Raw genomic sequence first — 22089 nt, forward strand, 5'->3', positions numbered from 1 at the left:
TATTTTACAATGTAGAAAATAGTACAAATAAAGAAATGTAGGTGTGTCCAAACTTGACTGGTACTGTATTTTTACAAATGTTAACATTTTTCTTCCACTTTGACATTCAAGCATTTTGTGTAAATCTTTGACAAAAATATATTAATCCCACCTTGTAATACAACAAAATGTGGAAAAATTAAAGGGGTTTAAATACTTTTAGGCACTGTACATAAAGTGCATTCATTTCAAAACGGTAAAACATGTATTAAAAAAAACTTTAATACAAGGTGACTACAACACTTCTGGGTTTTTCACACTCAAACGTTTCCCTTGTATATCAAGAATGGTTCACCACCGAAAGGACATCGAGCCAACTTGACAACTGTGGGAAGCATTGGAGTCAACATGGGCCTGCATCCCTGTTGTCGTCCATGCCCCGACGACTTGAGGCTGATCCAAGGGCAAAAAGGGGGTGCAACTCAATATTAGGAAAGTGTTCCTAATGTTTTATACACTCAGTGTTTATGGCCAACTGAACTTTAACACCTTTAACTGGCTTTGATGATGCAGAGGTTGTTGATTCAGGTCTATCCAAGTTTTTAGTGTCACACTTAATGAAAACACAATTACACTACAGTTACATTAACATAAAACAGTAGTGACACACTGATGTGGGGGGTAAGTCTTCATGGAAATGCAACAGAGACTAGGTCCCAGTTTTCATAAGGCATCTTAAAGCTAAATTCATTGTTAGAACCTTCACGGGGCATCGTTAAATCTCAGAGTTGTTTCCCAAATCCATGGTTACTAAAGTTGCACTTGAAAACGCTTGTTATTTACCATCTCCCTCAGACCACTCGTAGAACAGCTAAGTGCGTAATTAGATGCGTTTTTCCCTACCGCGTCACTTTATACACAGAAGATCACCGCTAAACATAGAATCAAGATATTTGTCTCTCTGTGACGGTCGATAACTTCACAACGAAGTTGACTACAAATAAAGTTGCCAATGTCTTTAAAATTCTTACAAATAAGCAACGGATAAAAATATACTTCAAATGAAAACCCAGACGAGTGCATTAAAAGATAAATAGTCGACCTACAGCTACATAGGCTTATATACGGAACTTCAATGTTCATTAAATTTAGTTTTAGTTTGCTATTAGCCTACTGTCTATTCTTTTTACTCAATATATTTCATGATGTGTAGCCTAATGTGCACAATGACGTGCCAAATCCAGTGTTTTAAGATTTGCAGCCATAGGCGATAATCTCTCCATGAGCTGATCCATCGACAGTATTGTGGAACAATTATAATGTTTAAGGTGTTATTTGAACGGAGAACGCTGATCCAAGAGCAGCACTGCCTTTTTTTGTCTCGATCCTATCTGTATCGCCACATGCCTCAACAACGCACTTAGCGAACATTCTCTCTGTGGTGTATTGAGAAACACATACTACATCTTCAGAAATATGGATGCATCATTAAAAGACTTGTATGCCTAAATTCCATCGCTATCGGGAAACCAGGCCCTGACGGTTTTTATTAGCGCCAAGCCACAACCATTAAAATCACTAGTACTGCAGTGAAACACCACCATTGTTTCAATGAGAGCTCTGGTGAGTAAGATGCAAAGTGTCTTTATTACATATGGCAAGTCAACTTGGAACTTGGGTATAGTATGACTGGCATTGCATGATGGTCAGGGACTAAATTGATTGTATGCGTGTACCATAGACAGACAAGTTCGTGGCCTGTAGGTGGCATAAAAAGTGGGGTTGGACCAGAGTTGTGTGTGGTCAGTGGTTCTTATTCACTTATTGGTTGTCGAGTCCTCTGATCCATATGACCTGTGTGTGTGGTCCCTTGTCCCTATGCCCGGGCTACCTGCAGCATCTCTCCCACGTCCAGCATCTTTTCCCTGGGCTTTCCCTTGATCTCTCCCCTCCTCGTCTCCTCACTGTCGATCTTCTCCCAGTCAGAGAACGAAACTGGCTTCACACCTACAGTCATGCACAGGGAGGTAGGTCGTTTTTGTAAAATATCAAGGTGGACGCTAACACTTGTGGAAGCTGATACTTAGTCCTCAACATACCTAAACTCAGCAAAAAAAGAAACAACTGTTCCACAGGTACATGTTCATTGTTTATGGTTCATTGAACAAGCATGGGAAACAGTGTTTAAACGCTTTACAATGTGAAGTTATTTGTAATTTTACAAATGATCTTTGAAAGACAGGGTCCTGAAAAAGGAATGTTTCTTTTTTGTTGTTGCTGAGTTTACATTACAGTGGACATACATTGTTATGATTATCCTTTTCTCTTTAGTCAGGCTCCGTTTATGGCATAGTTAGTGACAGAGAAAGGTCTGTATGGAGTCAGCAAGATTACCATTTGCCTTAGGGGATTTCCAGCCGTCATGATTTGTTATCATGTAAAACAGGGATGGGCAACTGGCGGCCCACGGGCACTTTTGAAAGCCCTCAGATCAAACATTTATTTATTATTTATTTTTACATACAAAATAAATACAAATATATTCTTGTAAGATAGAATAGTTGCAATTTTGAAAATTGCCTGTGCGCCAGCAATTTCTCTTTTGTCAGCCTTTAATTACTTGTTACTTTTATCCGTATGTTTTTAAACTGCACTGTCGGTTAGGGTCTCGTAAGTAAGCATTTCACTACATTTCACTATAACGACACCTGTTGTATTCAACGCATGTGACCAATACAATTTGATAGTCACTCAATTAACCAATGTCAGCTAAGAGTTTTAGATTGCTAAGTTAGTTTAGCGGCCAGCTATTTAAACTTGTTATCGTGGTCGAATTACGGTCTGGGGGGGCTCCATGGATTTTGTTATTCAGTCTCACCCAGATATCATTCAAATCCGCAAACATTTCTCTCCACCTTATGGTAAAATCAAATCAAATTGTATTTGTCACATATGCCAAATACAACAGGTGTACAACAGGTGTAGGTAGACATTACCTTAAATGCTTACTTACAAGCCCTTAACCAACAATGCAGTTTAGAAAATGTAGTTAATAAGAAACGAACTAAATAAAAAAGTTAATTATGATTTTTTTTTTTTTTACACAATAAAATAACAATAATAAGGCCATATACAGGGGGTACCGGTATCGAGTAAATGTGTGGAGGTACAGGTTAGTCATGGTAATTTGTACATGTAAGTAGGGCTAAAGTGACTGTGTGTGTTGTGGTGGGGGACAATGCAAATAGTCTGATTGCCCATTTGATTAATTATTCAGGAGTCCTATGGCTTGGGGGTAGAAGCTGTTAAGAAGCATTTTGGACCTGGACTTGGCGCTCCGGTACCGCTTGCCGTGCGGTAAAAGAGAGAACAGTCTGTCTAGGGTGGCTGGAGCCTGACAATTTTTAGGGCCTTCCTCTGACACTGCCTAGTTTATACAGTTGAAGTCGGAAGTTAACATACTTAGGGTGGAGCCATTAAAACTCGTTTTCCAACCACAAATGTCTTGTAAACAAACTATAGTTTTGGCAAGTCTGTTAGGACATCTACTTTGTGCATGACATAAATCATTTTTTCCAACAATTGTTTGCAGACAGATTATTTAATTTATAATTCACTGTATCACAATTCCAGTGGGTCAGAAGTTTACATACACGAAGTTGACTGTGCTTTTAAAACAGCTTGGAAAATTACAGAAAAGGATGTCATGGCTTTAGAAGCTTCTGATAGGCAAGTTGACATCATTTGAGTCAATTGGAGGTGTATCTGTGTATTTCAAGGCCTACCTTCAAACTCAGTGCCTCTTTGCTTGACATCATGGGAAAATCCAAATAAATCAGCCAAGACATCAGAAAAATAATGCAGTCATCATACCGCTCAAGGAAGGAGACGCGTTCTGTCTCCTAGAGATGAACGTACTTTGGTGTGAAAAGTGCAAATCAATCCCAGAACAGCAGCAAAGGGCCTTGAGAAGATGCTGAAGGAAACAGGTACAAAAGTATCTATATCCACATAACCTGAAAGGCTGCTCGGACAAGGAAGCCACTGCTCCAAAACCGCCATAAAAAAGCCAGATTACGGGCTGCAACTGCACATGGGGACAAAGAGTGTACTTCTTGGAGAAATGTCCTCTGCTCTGATGAAACAAAAATAGAACTGTTTGGCCATAATGACCATCGTTATGTTTGAAGGAAAAAGGGGGAGGCTTGCAAGCCGAAGAACAGCATCCCAACCGTGAAGCGCGGGGGTGGCAGCATCATGTTGTGGGGGTGCTTTGCTGCAGGAGGGACTGATGCACTTCACAAAATAGATGACATGGAGTTGCTATCACAAAGCCCTGACCTCAATCATATAGCAAATTTGAGGGCAGAACTGAAAAAGCGTGTTCGAGCAAGGAGGCCTACAAACCTGACTCAGTTACACCAGCTCTGTCAGGAGGAATGGGCCAAAAATTCACCCAACTTATCGTGGGAAGCTTGAAGAAGGCTACCCAAAACATTTGACCAAAGTTTAACAATTTAAAGGCAATGCTACCAAATACTAATTGAGTGTATGTAAACTTCTGACCCACTGGGAATGTGATGAAAGAAATAAAAGCTGAAAGAAATCATTCTCTCTACTATTATTCTGACATTTCACATTCTTAAAATAAAGTGGTCATCCTAACTAACCTAAGACAGGGAATTTTTACTATGATTAAATGTCAGGAATTGTGAAAAACTGAGTTTAAATGTATTTGGCTAAGGGGTATGTAAACTTCCAACTTCAACTTTTCCTGGATGGCAGGAAGCTTGGCCCCAGTGATGTACTGGGCTGTACGCACTACCCCCAACTGCAGAGTAGTTGCCATACCAGGTGGTGATGCAAACGGTCAGGATGCTCTCGATGGTGCAGCTGTGGAACTTTGAGGATCTGGGGACCCATGCCAAATGTTTTCAGTCTCCTGAGGGGGAAAAGGCATTGTCGTGCCCTGTTCATGAATTTCTTGACGTGTATGGACCATGATAGTTTGTTGGTGATGTGGACACCAAGGAACTTGAAACTCTTGACCCGCTCCACTACACCTGCGTCGATGTAAATGGGGGCGTGTTCAGTCCTCCTTTTCCTGTAGTCCATGATCATCTCCTTTCTCTTACTCACGTTGAGGGGTGTTTTCCTGGCACCACACTGCCAGGTCTCTGACCTCCTCCGTTTCGGCGGTCTCATCATTGTCGGTGATCAGGCCTAGCACCGTTGTTGTCAGCAAACTTAATAATGGTGTTGGAGTCGTGCTTGGCCACGCAGTCGTGGGTGAACAGGGAGTACAGAAGGGGAGTGAGCACGCACCCCTGAGGGGCCCCAGTGTTGAGGATCACAGTGGCAGATGTGTGGTTGCCTACCCTTACCACCTGGGAACAACCTGTCAGGAAGTTTAGGATCCAGTTGCATAGGGAGGTGTTTAGTCCCAGGGTCCTTAGCTTTGTGGGCACTATTGTGCTGAACGGTGAGGTATAGTTAAAACCTCTTGGAACTACCGCTCCCGGATCCGGGAGAATTGTCATCAACTGACACTAATTAGCATAACACAACGGACAAAATATTACTTGAAAATATTCATATTTGTGAAATATATTGAAACATAGCTTAGCCTTTTGGTAATCACCCTGTCATCTCAGATTTTAAAATTATGCTTTACAGCCAAAGCAAGACAAGCATTTGTGTAAGTTTATCGATAGCCTAGCATAGCATTATGCCTAGCTAGCAGCAGGCAGCTTGGTCACGAAAATCAGAAAAGCAATCAAATGAAATCGTTTACCTTTGAGCTTCGGATGTTTTCACTCACGAGACTCCCAGTTAGATAGCAAATGTTCCTTTTTTCCATAAAGATTATTTTTGTAGGCGAAATAGCTCCGTTTGTTCTTCACGTTTGGCTGAGAAATCGACCGGAAATTGCGGACACGACAACACCGAAAAATATTCCAGATTAGATCCATAATATCGACAGAAACATGGCAAACGTTTTTTTATAATCCATCCTCAATGTGTTTTTCAAATATCTATTCGATAATATATCAACCGGGTCAGTTGGCTTCTTAGTAGGAGCGAGAGAAACAATGGCCGCATTTGTCTATTACGCACACATCACTGAGCCACCAGCTGACCACTGACGCAATGTTGTCGCTCACGCTCATTTTTCAAAATAAAAGCCTGAAACTACGTCTTGTGACACTAGACACATTAGGGAAGCCATAGAAAAAGAAATCTGGTTGATATCCCTTTCACTGCTCAATAGGGACACATAGGAACGCAGAGGTTTCTAAATAAGAGTCACTTCCTGATTGGATTTTACTCAGGCTTTCGCCTGCATAATCAGTTCTGTTATACTCACAGACAATATTTTTACAGTTTTGGTAACTTTAGTGTTTTCTATCCTAAGCTGTCAATTATATGCATTTTCTAGTATCTGGTCCTGAAAAATAGCCTGTTTACTTTGGGAACGTTAGTTTTCCAAAAATGAAAATTGTGCCCTCTAATTTCAACAGGTTAATGAACAGCATTCACATCATTCACATAGGTGTTCCTTTTGTCCAGGTGGGAAAGGGCAGAGTGGCGTGTGATTGAGCTTCATCTGTGGATCTGTTGGGGCATTATGCTAATTGGAGTGTGTCTAGGGTATCTGGGATGTTGTTGTTGATGTGAGCCATGACCAGCCTTTCAAAGCACTTCATGGCTACCAACGGTAATCATTTAGGCAGGTTACCTTCACTTTCTTCACAGGGACTATGGTGGTCTGCTTGAAACATGTATGTAGGGAGAGTTTGAACATGTCAGTGAAGACACTTGCCAGTTGGTCCGTGTATGCTTGGAGTACACATCTTGGTAATCCGTCTGGCCCTGCGGCCTTGTGAACGTTGACCTGTTTAGAGGTCTTGCTCACATTATCTATGTGTATAATTGCAGGTAATTAGCTGTAAAACAGAAATGCACATGTGGGTACGCCGACCCGAGAGGATCTGTGGTCCCTCATGATGAATTCAGATTTTTTTGTGGCCCCCACTCCCATCAAAGTTGCCTATCCCTGATGTAAATAGTACATGCAAGAAGTTAAAACACAAATACAGCACTGCAGGCGTAACCCCGGTACACTGCTGTATTGCATTTATTGTACGTACTATTGCACACAAGAAGTTTCCTCACGGGAAAAATGTTATTTGAAGTGAATTGAATCATTTTAATAATCAAGTGTTAAAGAGTTGCAGTACCTCTTTTCTCCAGGAGGGCAGAGACCCCCTGTGAGCCAGGCTTGACGGTGGATACATCCAGTGTTCCTTTACCAATGTCCTGTAGCAGAGTCCTGGCTGTGTCAAAGCTGTCGTTCATGGTGGTGGCTATCACCCCCGTGGGACCCCTCTTCACCCAGCCACTGCAGTACAGACCTGCCCCCCCCAACACACACACACACGGGTTAAAGGGGACAGTTTAATCCAAAAGGGATAGACGTTCTTCTCAGACCTCAATAGTGGTCTGAGGTCGATCATCGAAACCCCACCGCCTGCGGCATATATCCACCACCCTAGCGTGGGTAAGAATCCCGACCCCACTGCTATTCTGTATCTCCCTCTCTCTCTGGGTCACCACTCTCATTTCATGTTAGCCCTATCTGAATTAAAAACAAAATGAAAATACTTACATTTATACACCTTTTGGGAGGAAATGGGGCCCATCTTTCCAATTAGCTTGTGTTTAAGGCAGGCAGACGAACGCACCCATACACACCTGCAGTCTGTTGCACGCGGCCCATAGTGTTGGGGATGATGGCTTTTCGGGCGTCGAAGGGGACGGCGGGGTCGATGAGAAGGCTCTTGTAGCCGATGCTGCTGATGACTAGGCCGCACTCCACATCTTCCACCTCACCGGTGGCCACTGCCCTCACCCCCTCACCGTCGTCCTGGGGAGAGACAGAGAGAGGCCGGGGCCAGCTTAGCCTAGGCGCTTCTCTGTTCCAGCTTCAGACAATATGGCCTTGTCTTGTGTTTAATGAAAAAGGTTTTATTGGGTTTATCTGGGAAGGTAGGGACAATCAATTACGACAGAGGGTAAGCTCAAGAGATGATCCCACAGTATATCTATTCCTAAAGCACCCGGCTCACCTCCAGCCGATTGACAGCCAATCGTATCCCTGCGGCCCTGATGAGGTCAGTGGAGGGGAGGACCTCCAGGGGCTTCCGGAGGAAGCGGAATCCCCAGGCCCGCTCTGCCCTGTTCCGTCTCTCCAACTCCTCCTCCCCTGGAGTCTCTATTGCAGCCTTCAGCAGCAGCTCGGTCAGACGCTTCCTGGGCCTGGCCAGCGCTGAGAGGACAAACACACAATTACAGTCAAATTATACTGACAAAAATAAACAAGTTGAACCAAAGCTAGAGGGCAAGTATCAACACATACCTACAGTTCAGGCATAAACCCAAATAAGACAGCCCACACACACAGGAATCTACACTAACCCTTGGTTGAAACTTTCAGGTACTTTTCCGAGACACCATACGTTGCCAAACTAGCTCCTACACGTCAAACTTGTTTCAATTTCTTTTTCCGTGCAAAAATAATCCCTCAGGCTGTCTGAAGAAGCACCGTTCCAATAGATAATCTCCATTATGTCATCCATTTAGCCCGTAAGGTTGCTGGGTCGGTGAATAATCTGCGATGTGCAAGGCACTTAACCCTAATTGCTCCTGTAAGTTGCTCTGTATGTTGCTCTCCTGTAAGTCTGCTAAATGACTCAATGTAAATGTAAAATTAAAATCCATAGTCCTATACTTAATATGGTTAAGAAAATACTGTGAATATGTGACTGACAATCGAGTAAATAATTCAGACTTCTGAAACGCCCTCGCAAGACTGTGATAGCAGAGCGGACAGTCTAGATTAGAGACAGTTTATCATGGGGAACAGGTTGATGGGAAGGCAGAGAGAGAGAGAGATGCTGGTTTGAAGACAAGGGAGAATTTACAAATGGATGTTAATCTGATTCTGTAACCATTGACGATCTGGGTTATGGTAGAGCAAACATATACTGCTGCTGGTCTGCAGAGTTCCGACATGATTGAGAGGGGGGAGTTTGGAGCATGTTCCTTGTCAGATAGATGGTCGCAATGGAGGCCTTAGGGAAGGGGAAGGGAATACAGATGCTGTTGAGGCCTGTGAAGGGCAGTGTGTGACATCACATTACTAAGGACAAGGATACAAGTCAATAGCAGAAGATTTTAATGAGAGAAACCTTAAGAGGAACTAAACAGCCGTCTCTCACATTTAAGAGTTTCTGCTATGCCCTCAAACTCAGACGCCTCCATCTCTGGTCTGGTGCCAGGCAGGTTCACCATCTCTCTCAGCTCCTAGACACAACAAATAATGTTGATTTAACCACATACAAGCACAGGTGATGGTTATGAACGCAACTCTTAACGCTTTGTAATCTAGTTGTCTTAAGTGTTCGTCAAAGAAGTAGAACAAATTATAAGTCGAAAAAGTTAGACAGGTGTTTCATGTTTTACAATTTTTAGCTCACATATCATTTTAACAGTATGCATACATTTTTCTTTAATCGAATAAATGTGGAAAAAAAACAAAATGAAGACATTAATAAATGCATTTCTATAACTTCCAAAATATTTGTTACAATGATAGGGGATTGCCAAGTTGGAGGCACGGTGGATTCAACACATTACCCCTGACCTGATCTGAGGGTAAGTTCATTTATAAAGATGTGGGGATGTTTAGGCAGATAAAAGGCTAAACCTTCGTTGTGAATGGAAACTGTCCCACAATCTAGAATCACACTATGCAAAACCAACACAAATACTATGCAGTAATAAATAGTCCCTGATTTACAGAACAAAATAATTGCACTTGGAACTTTAAACCCTCATAAATATGACTTCATAATTTAGTGTTTGGACAATAAAAATACATACAATGTTAATCATCAAATGTGAATCATGAAATGTGAGACATCAAATTGTGTGCTCCCTGTGTTCTGCAGCCCACCTGTAGTGGTCAGGGGTTAAGTGTTAGGGGTCAGAGCCTTACCTTAATAGTGCAGGCCACCTGTAGGGGTCCTCTGCGCCCCACAATGAGCACCCTGCGGACACTGCTCTCTGCCAGGGCATCTAGTGCATGCTGGGTGATATCAGTCTTCTACACGGGAATGAGACAGAAAAGGGGTTACATGGAGACACCTGACACTTAGCAATAATTATATATCCAGAGTAGAGGTTGACCGATTAATCAGAATGGCCGATTAATTAGGGCCAATTTCAAGTTTTCATAACAATTGGTAATCTGCATTTTTGGACACCGATTATGGCCGATTACATTACACTCCACGAGGAGACTGCGGGGCAGGCTGACTACCTGTTATGCGAGTGCAGCAAGGAGCCAAGGTAAGTTGCTAGTTAGCATTAAACTTATCTTATAAAAAACAATCAATCTTGACATAATCACTAGTTAACTACATATGGTTGATGATGTTACTATTTTACCTAGCATGTCCTGTGTTGCATATAATCGATGCGGTGCCTGTTAATTTCTCATCGAATCACAGTCTACTTCGCCAAACGGGTGATGATTTAACAAGCGCAAAAAAAAGCACTTTCATTGCACCAATGTGTACCTAACCATAAACATCAATGCCTTTCTTTAAAATCAATACACAAGTATATACTTTTAAACCTGCATATTTAGTTAATATTTCCTGCTAACATGAATTTATTTTAACTAGGGAAATTGTGTCACTTCTCTTGCGTTCTGTGCAAGCTGAGTCAGGGTATATGCAGCAGTTTGGGCCGCCTGGCTCGTTGTGAACGGCTTGAAGACCATTTCTTCCTAACAAAGAACATAATTCATTTGCCAGAATTGTACATAATTATGACATACATTGAATGTTGTGCAATGTAACAGCAATATTTAGACTTAGGGATGCCACTCGTTAGATAAAATACGGAACGGTTCCGTATTTCACTGAAAGAATAAAAGTCTTGTTTTCGAGATGATAGTTTCCGGATATGACCATATTAATGACCTAAGGCTCGTATTTCTGTGTGTTATTATAATTAAATCTATGATTTGATAGAGCAGTCTGACTGAGTGGTGGTAGGCAGCAGCGGGCTCATAAGCATTAATTCAAACAGTACTTTCCTGCATTTGCCAGCAGCTCTTCGCGGTGCTTCAAGCATTGCGCTGTGTATGACTTGAAGCCTATCAACTCCCGAGATTAGGCTGGCAATACTATAGTGCCCATAAGAACATCCAATAGTCAAAGGTATATGAAATGGTATAGAGAGAAATAGTCCTATAATTCCTATAATAACTACAACCTAAAACTTCTTACCTGGGAATATTGAAGACTCATGTTAAAAGGAACCAGATTTCATATATTCTCATGTTCTGAGCAAGGAACTTAAACGTTAGCTTTTTTACATGGCACATATTACACTTTTACTTCTCCAACAGTGTGTTTTTGCATTATTTAAACCAAATTGAACATGTTTGATTATTTATTTGAGACTAAATAGATGTTGATGAAATATATCACTAGCCACTTTAAACATTGCTACCTAATATAATGTTTACATACCCCACATTATTCATCTCATATGTATATGTATATACTGTACTCTATATCATCTACTGCATCCTTATGTAATACATGTATCACTAGCCACTTTAACTATGCCACTTTGTTTACATACTCATCTCATACGTATATACTGCACTCAATACCATCTACTGTATCTTGCCTATGCCGCTCTGTACCATCACTCATTCATATATCTTATGTACATATTTTTTATCCCCTTACACTTGTGTCTATAAGGTAGTAGTTTTGGAATTGTTAGCTAGATTACTTGTTGGTTATTACTGCATTGTCGGAACTAGAAGCACAAGCATTTCTCTACACTCGCACTAACATCTGCTAACCATGTGTATGTGACAAATACAATTTGATTTGATTGATTTGATGTATTATATTAAGTTAAAATAAAAGTGTTCATTCAGTATGGTTGCAATTGTCATTCTTACAAATATATATATTGTAATAATGAAAAATTAACCGGTATCGGCTTTTTCTGGTCCTCCAATTATCGGCATCGGCATTGAAAAATCACAATCGGTCGACCTCTAATCCAGAGATATGCAGATATGGATTGTTCTCTTTCTGTGTGCTTTTAACATTTTATACACAATGGTAGGATTCAGGCTTTGACAGAGAGAGATCAGATATAGAATGTATTTGGGTAGATGCGTGGCAGCATATCTCTAGCCTGACTAACCATCCACATCGCTCTGTACAAACTAGCGTTTCTTCTCCACAATGAGTCCCGGTTTGCTTTCCTCCATTATGTTCTCTAGAATGCAAACACATTCTGAGCGTTCCGATTGGTCCCAGAAACCAATGGGTTGGCCCAGAGCTGGCCTACATGATGATGTTATCAACTTTGATATTGTGATTCGTTAGATTTGTTAGAGATGACCCATTTGCTGTTTAATTAGTTTTGTACAAGGGCACTCATTTTGAGGTCAACACAAAAAACTTCTAGGATGGCAGTTTTAGACAATAGTTTGGAGCGATAGAGCAGCGGAATTAAATTTGGGATGAGTCGTCTAGACAAGCATATCTTACCTTCAGAATATCTACAGGAGATAGCAGTATCCTCGCAACATCCAGTGCCACGTTACCCTGCCCCAGAATGACAGCCGTCTCACAGCTCAGATCCGGCCTAAGCTAGTAGGATGGAGAAAGAGAAATGGAGAGGGGCCGAGATAAACAGATTTATGTACAGTGCATTCAGAAAGTATTCAGACCCCTTGACCTTTTCCACATTTTGTTACGTTTCAGCCTTACTCTTAAATTGACGAAATAAAAATTCTCAGCAATCCACACACAGTACCCCATAATGACAAAGCAAAAACAGGTTTTTAGAAACAGAAATACCTTATTTACATAACTATTCAAACCCTTTGCTATGAGACTCGAAATTGAGCTCAGGTGCATCCTGTTTCCATTGATCATCCTTGAGATGTTTCTACAACTTGGAGTACACCTATGGTAAATTCAATTAATTGGACATGATTTGGAAAGGCACATAACTGTCTATATAAGGTCCCACAGTTGATAGTCCATGTCAGAGCAAAAACTAAGCCACGAGGTCAAAGGAATTGTCCGTAGACCTCCGAGACAGGATTGTGGCGAGACACAGATCTGGGGAAGGGTACCCAAAACAATTCTGCAGCATTGAAGGTACCCAAGAACAGAGGCCTCCATCATTCTTAAATGGAAAACGTTTGAAAACACAGAGACTCTTCCTAGAGCTGCCCCCTGGCCAAACTGAGCAATCGGGGAGAAGGGCCTTGGTTAGGGAGGTGACCAGAATGGGAGAACCTTCCAGAAGGTTCCACAACCATCTCTACAGCACGCCACCAATCAGGCCTTTATGGTAGAGTGGCCAGACGGAAGCCACTTCTCCGTAAAATGCACATGACAGCCCACTTGGAGTTTGCCAAAAGGCACCTAAAGCCTCTCAGACCATGAGAAACAAGATTTTCTGGTCTGATGAAACCAAGATTGAACTCTTTGGCCTGAATTCCAAGCATTACGTCCGGAGGAAACCTGGCACCATCCCTACGGTGAATCATGGTGGTGGCAGCATCATGCTGTAAGTACATTTGTCAGCGGCAGGGAGACTAGTCAGGATCGAGGGAAAGATGAAATGGAGGAAAGTACAGAGAGCTACTTGATGAAAACCTGCTCCACAGCACTCAGGACCTCAGCACTCGGGTTCACCTTCCAACAGGACAACGACCCTAAGCACACAGCCAATACAATGCAGGAATGGCTTCGGGACAAGTCTCAATGTCCTTGAGTGGCACAGCCAGAGCCCGAACCCGATCTAACATCTCTGGAGAGACCTGAAAATAGCTGTGCAACAAAGCTCCCCATCCAACCTGACAAAGCTTGAGAGTATCTGCAAAGAAGATTGGGAGAAACTCCACAAATGCAGGCGGCCAAGCTTGTAGCTTCTACCCAAGAAGACTCTATGTTGTAATCACTGCCAAAGGTGCTTCAATAAGTTACTGAGTAAAGGGTCTGAAAACTTATGTAAATGTGATATTTACATTTTTTATAAATTAGCAAAAATGTCTAAATCTGTTTTTGCTTTGTCATTATGGGTTGTTGTGTGTAGATTGACATGGGGGGAAAAAATATTTAACACATTTTAGAATAAGGATGTGGAATGTGGAAAAATGTGGAAAAGGTCAAGGGGTCTAAATACTTTCCGAAGGCACTGTATATCACTGAAATGTGTCGAAGCCTGTGATTTAAAAGCTCAGTACTTTCTCCTAACACCTCTGTAAATAGTTAGGACAACATTACCTCACTGTTTCTAGGCAGCCCGTTGTACCAGCCGACAAAGTCTTTGGCAGAGTACACCCCAGCCAAGTCTTCCCCTGGTACACCCATTGTCCTGTTCCCCTCCGCTCCATAGCTCTACGGATAAACACACACACACATAAATACTCACACTTAAAAGACACAAAACCAACACACACACACAGTGATTTAGGGGTGTAGATCTCTTTGGGGTGTAGTCTCACCAGCACCACAGCGTGGTAGGCTTCTTGAAGCTCCTCCACAGTGATGTCCTTCCCCACTCTCACATTGCCATGGAAACTACACCTGGCATGCTGGGCCGTTTGGGTGAAGGTGTTGATGACGTTCTGACGAGACAACAAGAAAAAAAGAGAGAGAGAGGAGAAGAGGGAGGAGAGAGAATGAGAGATGCCATGATTCAATAAATTATATACATTGTCTGCTTCTGTCTGGCTATCATTTAATCAATCAATACTGACCTTGACCTCTGGATGGTCGGGGGCCACCCCAAATCTGACCAGGCCGAAGGGGACGGGTAGACGCTCGTAGATGTCCACCTGAACATCTGTCAGAGTCTTTTACAGACACACACACACAAAAAAGCCTTGCTTACACTTAAAAACATGCCAGTATGAACCAAACATATGTTGACACTGACTCAGGCCTGGGCAACTCCAGTCCTCAGGGGCCTGATAGGTGTCACACTTTTCCCCATCCCCAGCAAACACACCTGATTTAAACTAATTGCATTTTTAACTGAAGATCATGATTAGTTGATTATTGGAGTCAAATGTGTTGGCTGGGGCAAAAGTGTGACACCAATCAGGCCCCTGAGGATTGGCGTTGCCCAGGCCTGCGTACTACTTTAGTTTGACTCTATTGACGTATGCAGGGCTATATTTGACCCGACAGTATTGCTAGAGCAACAATGTCGGGTACTGTGAGACTTGGTAGGCTTTTATTTTAAAATAAGGGCTTTGTGTGCAAGTGCAGGAAATGTATTCATGCCATTTAACAACCGTGGACCACAAATAATGCTATTTTTACACATGGGAAATATACAAGTAGCAGCCAGTCGCTATATACTGTATGTACCACAATGCAAATGAGAGCTATTGATAAAGTAATCAGCAATTGATGATGTAATTTCCTGGTTTACGAGCAGGTTCGGTAGCTGCCTGTAAAAATATGTTTCAAGCAAATTAGGCAATTGTGCACATACAATTTCTCAGATGATCTCTTAATATCACCAAGTATGGGTAAATCCATTTGAATTCAATCACTTTTTGACAGCATCACATTGATATGAACAAAACCTTCCATATATATATTTTTTCCCATTGTCGAAGTTACTTTTTTGTCAGAAAGCTACTTTTAAAACTTGAATGCCAGGACATTCAAGAGATAGAAGGTGCTCAAAGTTGACCTATATTGCTTACCCTACCATACCATGAGACATCCATGTCTTCATCACTGGAAAAGATAAACAGTTGAGATTGCTATCATTTAAAAGCTTACAAACAGGGCTGTCAAACTATTGTATACTTTCGTGAAAAAAAAACATTGTCAAATTGTATTTTGTTTTTGTTTTACCTTAAACGTCAATTATCTAAAAACGCCTCAACTCAAGATTATTTTCCGTCTGTTTCGTCTGTTGTTTTAACCCAATGAGTCCCACCGTAACGGCAGCACGTTTTGGACTTCTAACCTCTTGGAAAACACATTGTGTGTCTACAGACTTCTGCGTTATACCATTGGATATGTCTATTTCTTCTGCAGCCATAGATACCAACTGTGTGATTAGAGCGGTGCTCACAAGCTTATACAAAAGTTATTGAAAGGTAAGGTAGACAATCTCAGGACAGTGCCTAGAATACTGTAATAAGCTCACAGCTGCTGTCACAAACGCTACACGGTTGTCACAGACCAGTTGGATATTCATTTCCCAGTGAGCAAACCATTTCTGTAGTTTTTTTGTACTTACAGCATTCATAAATTCAATTTTAATCAGGTTTTTGCTTTGGCTGACTTTCTTTTTTTATTATTGATTTTTGCCACAAAAACTCAATGCAATGCAACTGTTTATGTCAAATTCGTTTGTGTTCTACTTGTAGCCCCTGGTTGTCCTGAAAAGAAAATGGTAAATCACTGCATTGTGATGCTAAATATAAGGGCTGGACAGGCAGATAAATGAAAAGCCTATTTTTGATGGGGTATCGGGACTGAGGGTTAAATTATACAATAGCAAACCTAATGAAATCATAGGAATATGGATAATAGAATAGACATGACCATTTAAGTTGACATTTGACAATAGGTGGGCCGGCAGCCATCTTTGGGGTAGTAATTAGAACTTAACATTTCAATTAAATGTTTATGTCAATGGTGTACCAGGTAAATTGCAATGGTCTGAAGGGATTGGTCCATTCTATTTCTATGATTGAAATGACACCCACCCGGTATTCAAGAGCATGTAGTGTCTCAACTGATAGTGGGCACAACACAAAAACCTAAAATGATGTAAAGTATGGTCTAAGTAAGCTACAACGTATGCAATATTTTTTAGATAACTGATGTTAAAAAAGTTTTTAAAAAGTTGACAAAAAAAATAAGTGATTGAATTCAAATTCAAACCCATATTTTACATTTACTCTAGTAAAAAGAGTTGTCACTAGTTACCACAGCCACAACGTTTAAATGGGCAATATCATAACATAAAAACATTTGCTTTTTGATCTTAATTTAAAGTTAGGCATAAGGTTAGCAGTGTGGTTAAGGTTAGCCCAATACATTACACATAAAAGTAATTGGACGAAGGCGTCTTCTGTATGGGGGAGTTTAATCGGAATGGCCGATTATCGGTCAACCTCTAGTCGAGACCCAGGGTCTCGAGCTTAATGACGAATTTGGAGGGTACTATGGCGTTAAATGCTGAGCTGTAGGCGATGAACAGCATTCTTACATAGGTATTCCTCTTGTCCAGATGGGTTAGGGCAGTGTGATTGCGTCGTCTGTGGACCTATTGGGGCGGTAAGCAAATTGAAGTGGGTCTAGGGTGTCAGGTAGGGTGGAGGTGATATGGTCCTTGACTAGTCTCTCAAAGCACTTCATGATGACAGAAGTGAGTTCTATGGGGCGATAGTCATTTAGCTCATTTACCTTAGCTTTCTTGGAAACAGGAACAATGGTGGCCCTCTTGAAGCATGTGGGGACAGCAGACTGTGATAGGGATTGATTGAATATGTCCGTAAACACACCAGCCAACTGGTCTGCGCATGCTCTGAGGACTCGGCTATGTATGCTGTCTGGGCCGGCAGCCTTGCGAGGGTTAACACGTTTAAATGTTTTACTCACACTGGCTGCGATGAAGGAGAGCCCGCATGTTTTGGTAGCGGGCCGTGTCGGTGGCACTGTAATGTCCTCAAAGCGAGCAAAAAAGCGGTTTTGTTTGTCTGGGAGCAAGACATCGGGGTCCGCAACGGGGCTGATTTTCTTTATGTAGTCCGTGATTCACTGTAGACCCTGCCACATACCTCTTGTGTCTGAGCCGTTGAATTGCGACTCTACTTTGTCTCTATACTGACACTTAGCTTGTTTGACTGCCTTGCAGAGGGAATAGCTACATTGTTTGTATTAGGTCATGTTTCCGGTCGCCTTGCCCTGATTAAAAGTGGTGGTTTGCGCTTTCAGTTTTGCGCGAATGCTGCCATCAATCCACGGTTTCTGGTTGGGGAAGGTTTTAAAGGTCGCCGTGGGTACAACATCACCGATGCACTTGCTAATAAACTCCCTCACCGAATCAGCATATACATCAATGTTTTTGTTCGATGCTATCCGGGAAATATCCCAGTCCATGTGATCGAAGCAATCTTGAAGCGTGGAATCAGATTGGTCGGACCAGCGGTGAACAGACCAGAGCACGGGTGTTTCCTGTTTTAGTTTCAGAACCCCTAACCCATCTGGACAAGAGGAATACCTATGTGAGAATGCTGTTCATCGACTACAGCTCAGCATTTAACACCATAGTACCCTCCAAACTCATCATCAAGCTCGAGACCCTGGGTCTCAACCCCGCCCTGTGCAACTGGGTACTGGACTTCCTGACGGGCCGCCCCCATGTGGTGAGGGTAGGTAACATCTCCACCTCGCTGATTCTCAACACTGGGGCCCCACAAGGGTGCGTTCTGAGCCCTCTCCTGTACTCCCTGTTCACCCACGACTGCGTGGCCATGCACGCCTCCAACTCAATCATCAAGTTTGCGGACGACACAACAGTGGTAGGCTTGATTACCAACAACGACGAGACTGCCTACAGGGAGGGGGTGAGGGCCCTCGGAGTGTGGTGTCAGGAAAATAACTGCATACTCAACAAAACAAAGGAGATGATTGTGGACTTCAGGAAACAACAGAGGGAGCACCCCCCTATCGTCGGGACAGTAATGGAGAGGGTAGTAAGTTTCAAGTTCCTCGGCGTACACATCACGGACAAACTGAATTGGTCCACCCACACAAACAGCGTTGTGAAGAAGGCGCAGTAGCGCCTCTTCAACCTCAGGAGATTAAGAAATTTGGCTTGTCACCAAAAGCACTCACAAACTTCTACAGATGCACAATTGAGAGCATCCTGTCGGGCTGTATCACCGCCTGGTACGGCAACTGCTCCGCCCACAACCGTAAGGCTCTCGAGGGTAGTGAAGTCTGCACAACGCATCACCGGGGGCAAACTACCTGCCCTCCAGGACACCTACACCACCCGATGTCACAGGAAGGACATAAAGATCATCAAGGACAACAACCACCCGAGCCACTGCCTGTTCACCCCGCTATCATCCAGAAGGAGAGGTCAGTACAGGTGCATCAAAGCAGGGACCGAGAGACTGAAAAACAGCTTCTATCTCAAGGCCAGACTGTTAAACAGCCACCACTAACATCGAGTGGCTGCTGCCAACACACTGCCTCAACTCCAGCCACTTTAATAATGGAAATTGATGTAAAAATATAATCACTAGCCACTTTAAACAATGCTACTTAATATAATGTTCACATACCCTACATTATTCATCTCATATGTATATACTGTACTCTATATCATCTACTGCATCTTTATGTAATAGATGTATTACTAGCCACTTTCAACTATTCCACTTTGTTTACCCTACATTACTCATCTCATATGTATATACTGTACTCAATACCATCTACTGCATCTTGCCTATGCCGTTCTGTACCATCACTCATTCATATATCTTCATGTACATATTCTTTATCCCTTTAGACACACAAGTGTAAGGTAGTAGTTTTTTAATTGTTAGGTTACTTGTTGGTTATTACTGCATTGTCAGAACTAGAAGCACAAGCATTTCGCTACATTCGCATTAACATCTGCTAACCATGTATATGTGACAAATAAATTTGATTTGATAAGGGCCTCCCGGGTGGCGCAGTGGTTAAGGGCGCTGTACTGCAGGGCCGGGCGCAGTGCGCGCTAACCAAGGTTGCCAGGTGCACAGTGTTTCCTCCGACACATTGGTGCGGCTGGCTTCCGGGTTGGATATGTTAAGAAGCAGTTGGGTTGTGTATCGGAGGACGCATGACTTTCAACCTTCGTCTCTCCCGAGCCCGTACGGGAGTTGTAGCGATGAGACAAGATAGTAGCTACTAACAATTGGATACCATGAAATTGGGGAGAAAAAAAGTAAATAAATAAATTGATTTGATTACTATGGCCTATTTATTGCCTTTACCTCCTTACTCCATTTGCACACACGGTATAGATTTCTATTGACTGTACTTTTGTTTAAAAAATGTGTTTTTTTGGCCAAAGGATCAAATTCTCAGCTATGTAAACAATACAGAGCTGTAGCACAACAAAGACCTGGGTCTGGTGGATTACTGTAGGTGGGGAATTATGTCAACTCTGGGTGTAAAGTACACATTGGCTGCTGTCCCTTTTATCTAATCTCTATCCTTCCTGAAGTCTGCACTTGTTAACTTCCCCTCATGGAATGGACTCCCTAGTTTACACTTCGGGGAAAAGGGCAATAAATTGGAACAGGATTTTGGGAAAGAAAGCTCTGATCCAGGATTTGTGCCTAAGGGAAGCATCTACCCGATGGTTCAAATCTTGGGGACGGTAGCACTGAGACATCACTCACCTTGACTAGGTGTTGTGCAGTGTAGAAGCCAGCTGGGCCACCTCCAACTATGCACACCTTGGTACTGGAGGCAGGTGTGGAGGTGGAAAGTCCACACACACCTGTATAGACACAAGCCAGAATGAGCAATGACGACCCATGTATGTAGCTAACTCATTCTATGTCACTAAATGGTAATTTTATCTGTCAATATAGGCTAGTGTCAGACATATAAATATCTGTTACTAAATCACTATTCTGTCCAGACCTGTAGACGTGTCGTTTTACTCTAAGCAGGGTGAATTACTGCATGCACTTGGAGAGCAGTGTCCATTGTTTGCCCCCCTTCTTACCATGGAATCGTGTGATCCTCCCGCACCTTGCCGAAGTCAGAAATAACTTTAAAATATGGACCTTGCACAACGCAGCTTTATGAGTGTTCATCTTCACAACTCATCAATCGTCCAGGAAATGTCTCTTTGGTAGGCGGCTAGCGAGACTAGCTTGTAGTTTGGTCCAGACTGATCTTTGGGCATAACGTTAAATGCAGAAGAGACAAGGCACTAGGACAGGAATGGATTACGGGCGAGATTATCAATCACTTCATCTCTTCCGGCGGCGTGTGCTCTCCAGTTGTCACACAATAATGAAAACACAATTAATCAGATAGCTGGTACATTGCAAATAGGTAGCTAGCTAGCGTTAGTAACTAAATAAAGGCACAGTCATTCATTAAAAGTACAATTGTTCCCCTACTAGATAGTTAACCATCCACAGTGTAGTAGCTACATGAGTGTGCTAGCCACAGTGCTGCAGATGACCGTGGGTGCGTTTGTTGACAAATTAATTCAACAGGATTAGCTAGCTACCTCGCTCAACTGGTTAGGTTTATGCGATTTAGAGTTAATTATTAGACAAACTAAGTTAGCTAGCTATTCTGAAAAATGTGGCACTTGCCATGCATGAAGGCAGATTACATTTTAAAACAATAGTTGTAGACTTGAAACAAATGTAAATCATATGTCAAAAACGAACCGTCTATCATGTGTTCCGTCCAAAGTGTCTCGTCCTGAAAATACAGCTGCATACATAGTTCCGGGTTAAAGCTAACTGCACCTTGACAAATGGCATTATAGAGATAATAATCTCTAAACCCAAGGTAATAGTGGGTCAATGTCTTGGATTTATCAGGACCCCAGGGTACACACACGCACAGTTACATAACAAGACCTTGCTTTTGAATTTCTGGCGCCCTTGAATGAACATCACTGTGTTTTTTGTTGGGTTTCTACATCAAATAAATTCAATAGCTTCTGCACCATGTTTTATTTTGAAGTTTAAATGAATTACTATGTCCTCTCTTTCAGACACCATAATGTATTCTTAGATTAGACATTGACGAGCCCTAGATAATTGCCTCATGAAATTCCCCTGTAGAGTGCCAAATTATCATAAACTCTACAATATCTGTTAGCAGTGGCAATGTTAGCATATACATATTGGTGGGGCAAACAAAACATATATTTTTTAGATGCATGCCAGCAAAACCACTACACAACCCAACACTAAACAAT

The 22089-nt window shown here is 42.1% G+C and overlaps 1 protein-coding gene across 2 annotated transcripts; it reads right to left on the reverse strand.

The window, feature by feature from the left end:
- Positions 1-1607: 1607 nt before the first annotated feature.
- On the reverse strand, positions 1608-21637 carry fdxr (ferredoxin reductase). 2 transcript variants are annotated; one of them, XM_035734484.2, is made up of 13 exons: positions 21551-21637; positions 20869-21041; positions 20537-20637; positions 14861-14956; positions 14606-14728; positions 14385-14498; positions 12633-12734; positions 10040-10147; positions 9261-9345; positions 8109-8308; positions 7735-7906; positions 7221-7394; positions 1608-1986 (listed from the first exon to the last, which is right to left on the reverse strand). In XM_035734484.2, exons 2-13 carry the CDS (start codon positions 20957-20959, stop codon positions 1856-1858), a joined length of 1497 nt encoding a protein of 498 aa, XP_035590377.1. In that variant the 5' UTR covers positions 20960-21041; positions 21551-21637; the 3' UTR covers positions 1608-1855. The 2 variants fall into 2 exon arrangements, with proteins under 2 accessions (XP_035590377.1, XP_035590376.1); XM_035734483.2 differs by having other exon boundaries at positions 20869-21078; positions 21551-21621.
- Between the last annotated feature and the right edge of the window lie 452 nt (positions 21638-22089).

Source organism: Oncorhynchus keta, chromosome 24, assembly GCF_023373465.1.
Source record: "Oncorhynchus keta strain PuntledgeMale-10-30-2019 chromosome 24, Oket_V2, whole genome shotgun sequence".
Taxonomy (NCBI): domain Eukaryota; kingdom Metazoa; phylum Chordata; class Actinopteri; order Salmoniformes; family Salmonidae; genus Oncorhynchus; species Oncorhynchus keta.

Coding starts and splice junctions, on each gene's coding strand:
- fdxr (XM_035734484.2), bottom strand. CDS start 20,959: ATGAACACTCATAAAGCTGCGTTGTGCAAGGTCCATATTTTAAAGTTA. Junction 14,957..20,536: donor CTGCACAACACCTAGTCAAG/GTGAGTGATGTC, acceptor TGTCTGTAAAAG/ACTCTGACAGATGTTCAGGT. Junction 14,729..14,860: donor CCGACCATCCAGAGGTCAAG/GTCAGTATTGAT, acceptor TTGTCTCGTCAG/AACGTCATCAACACCTTCAC.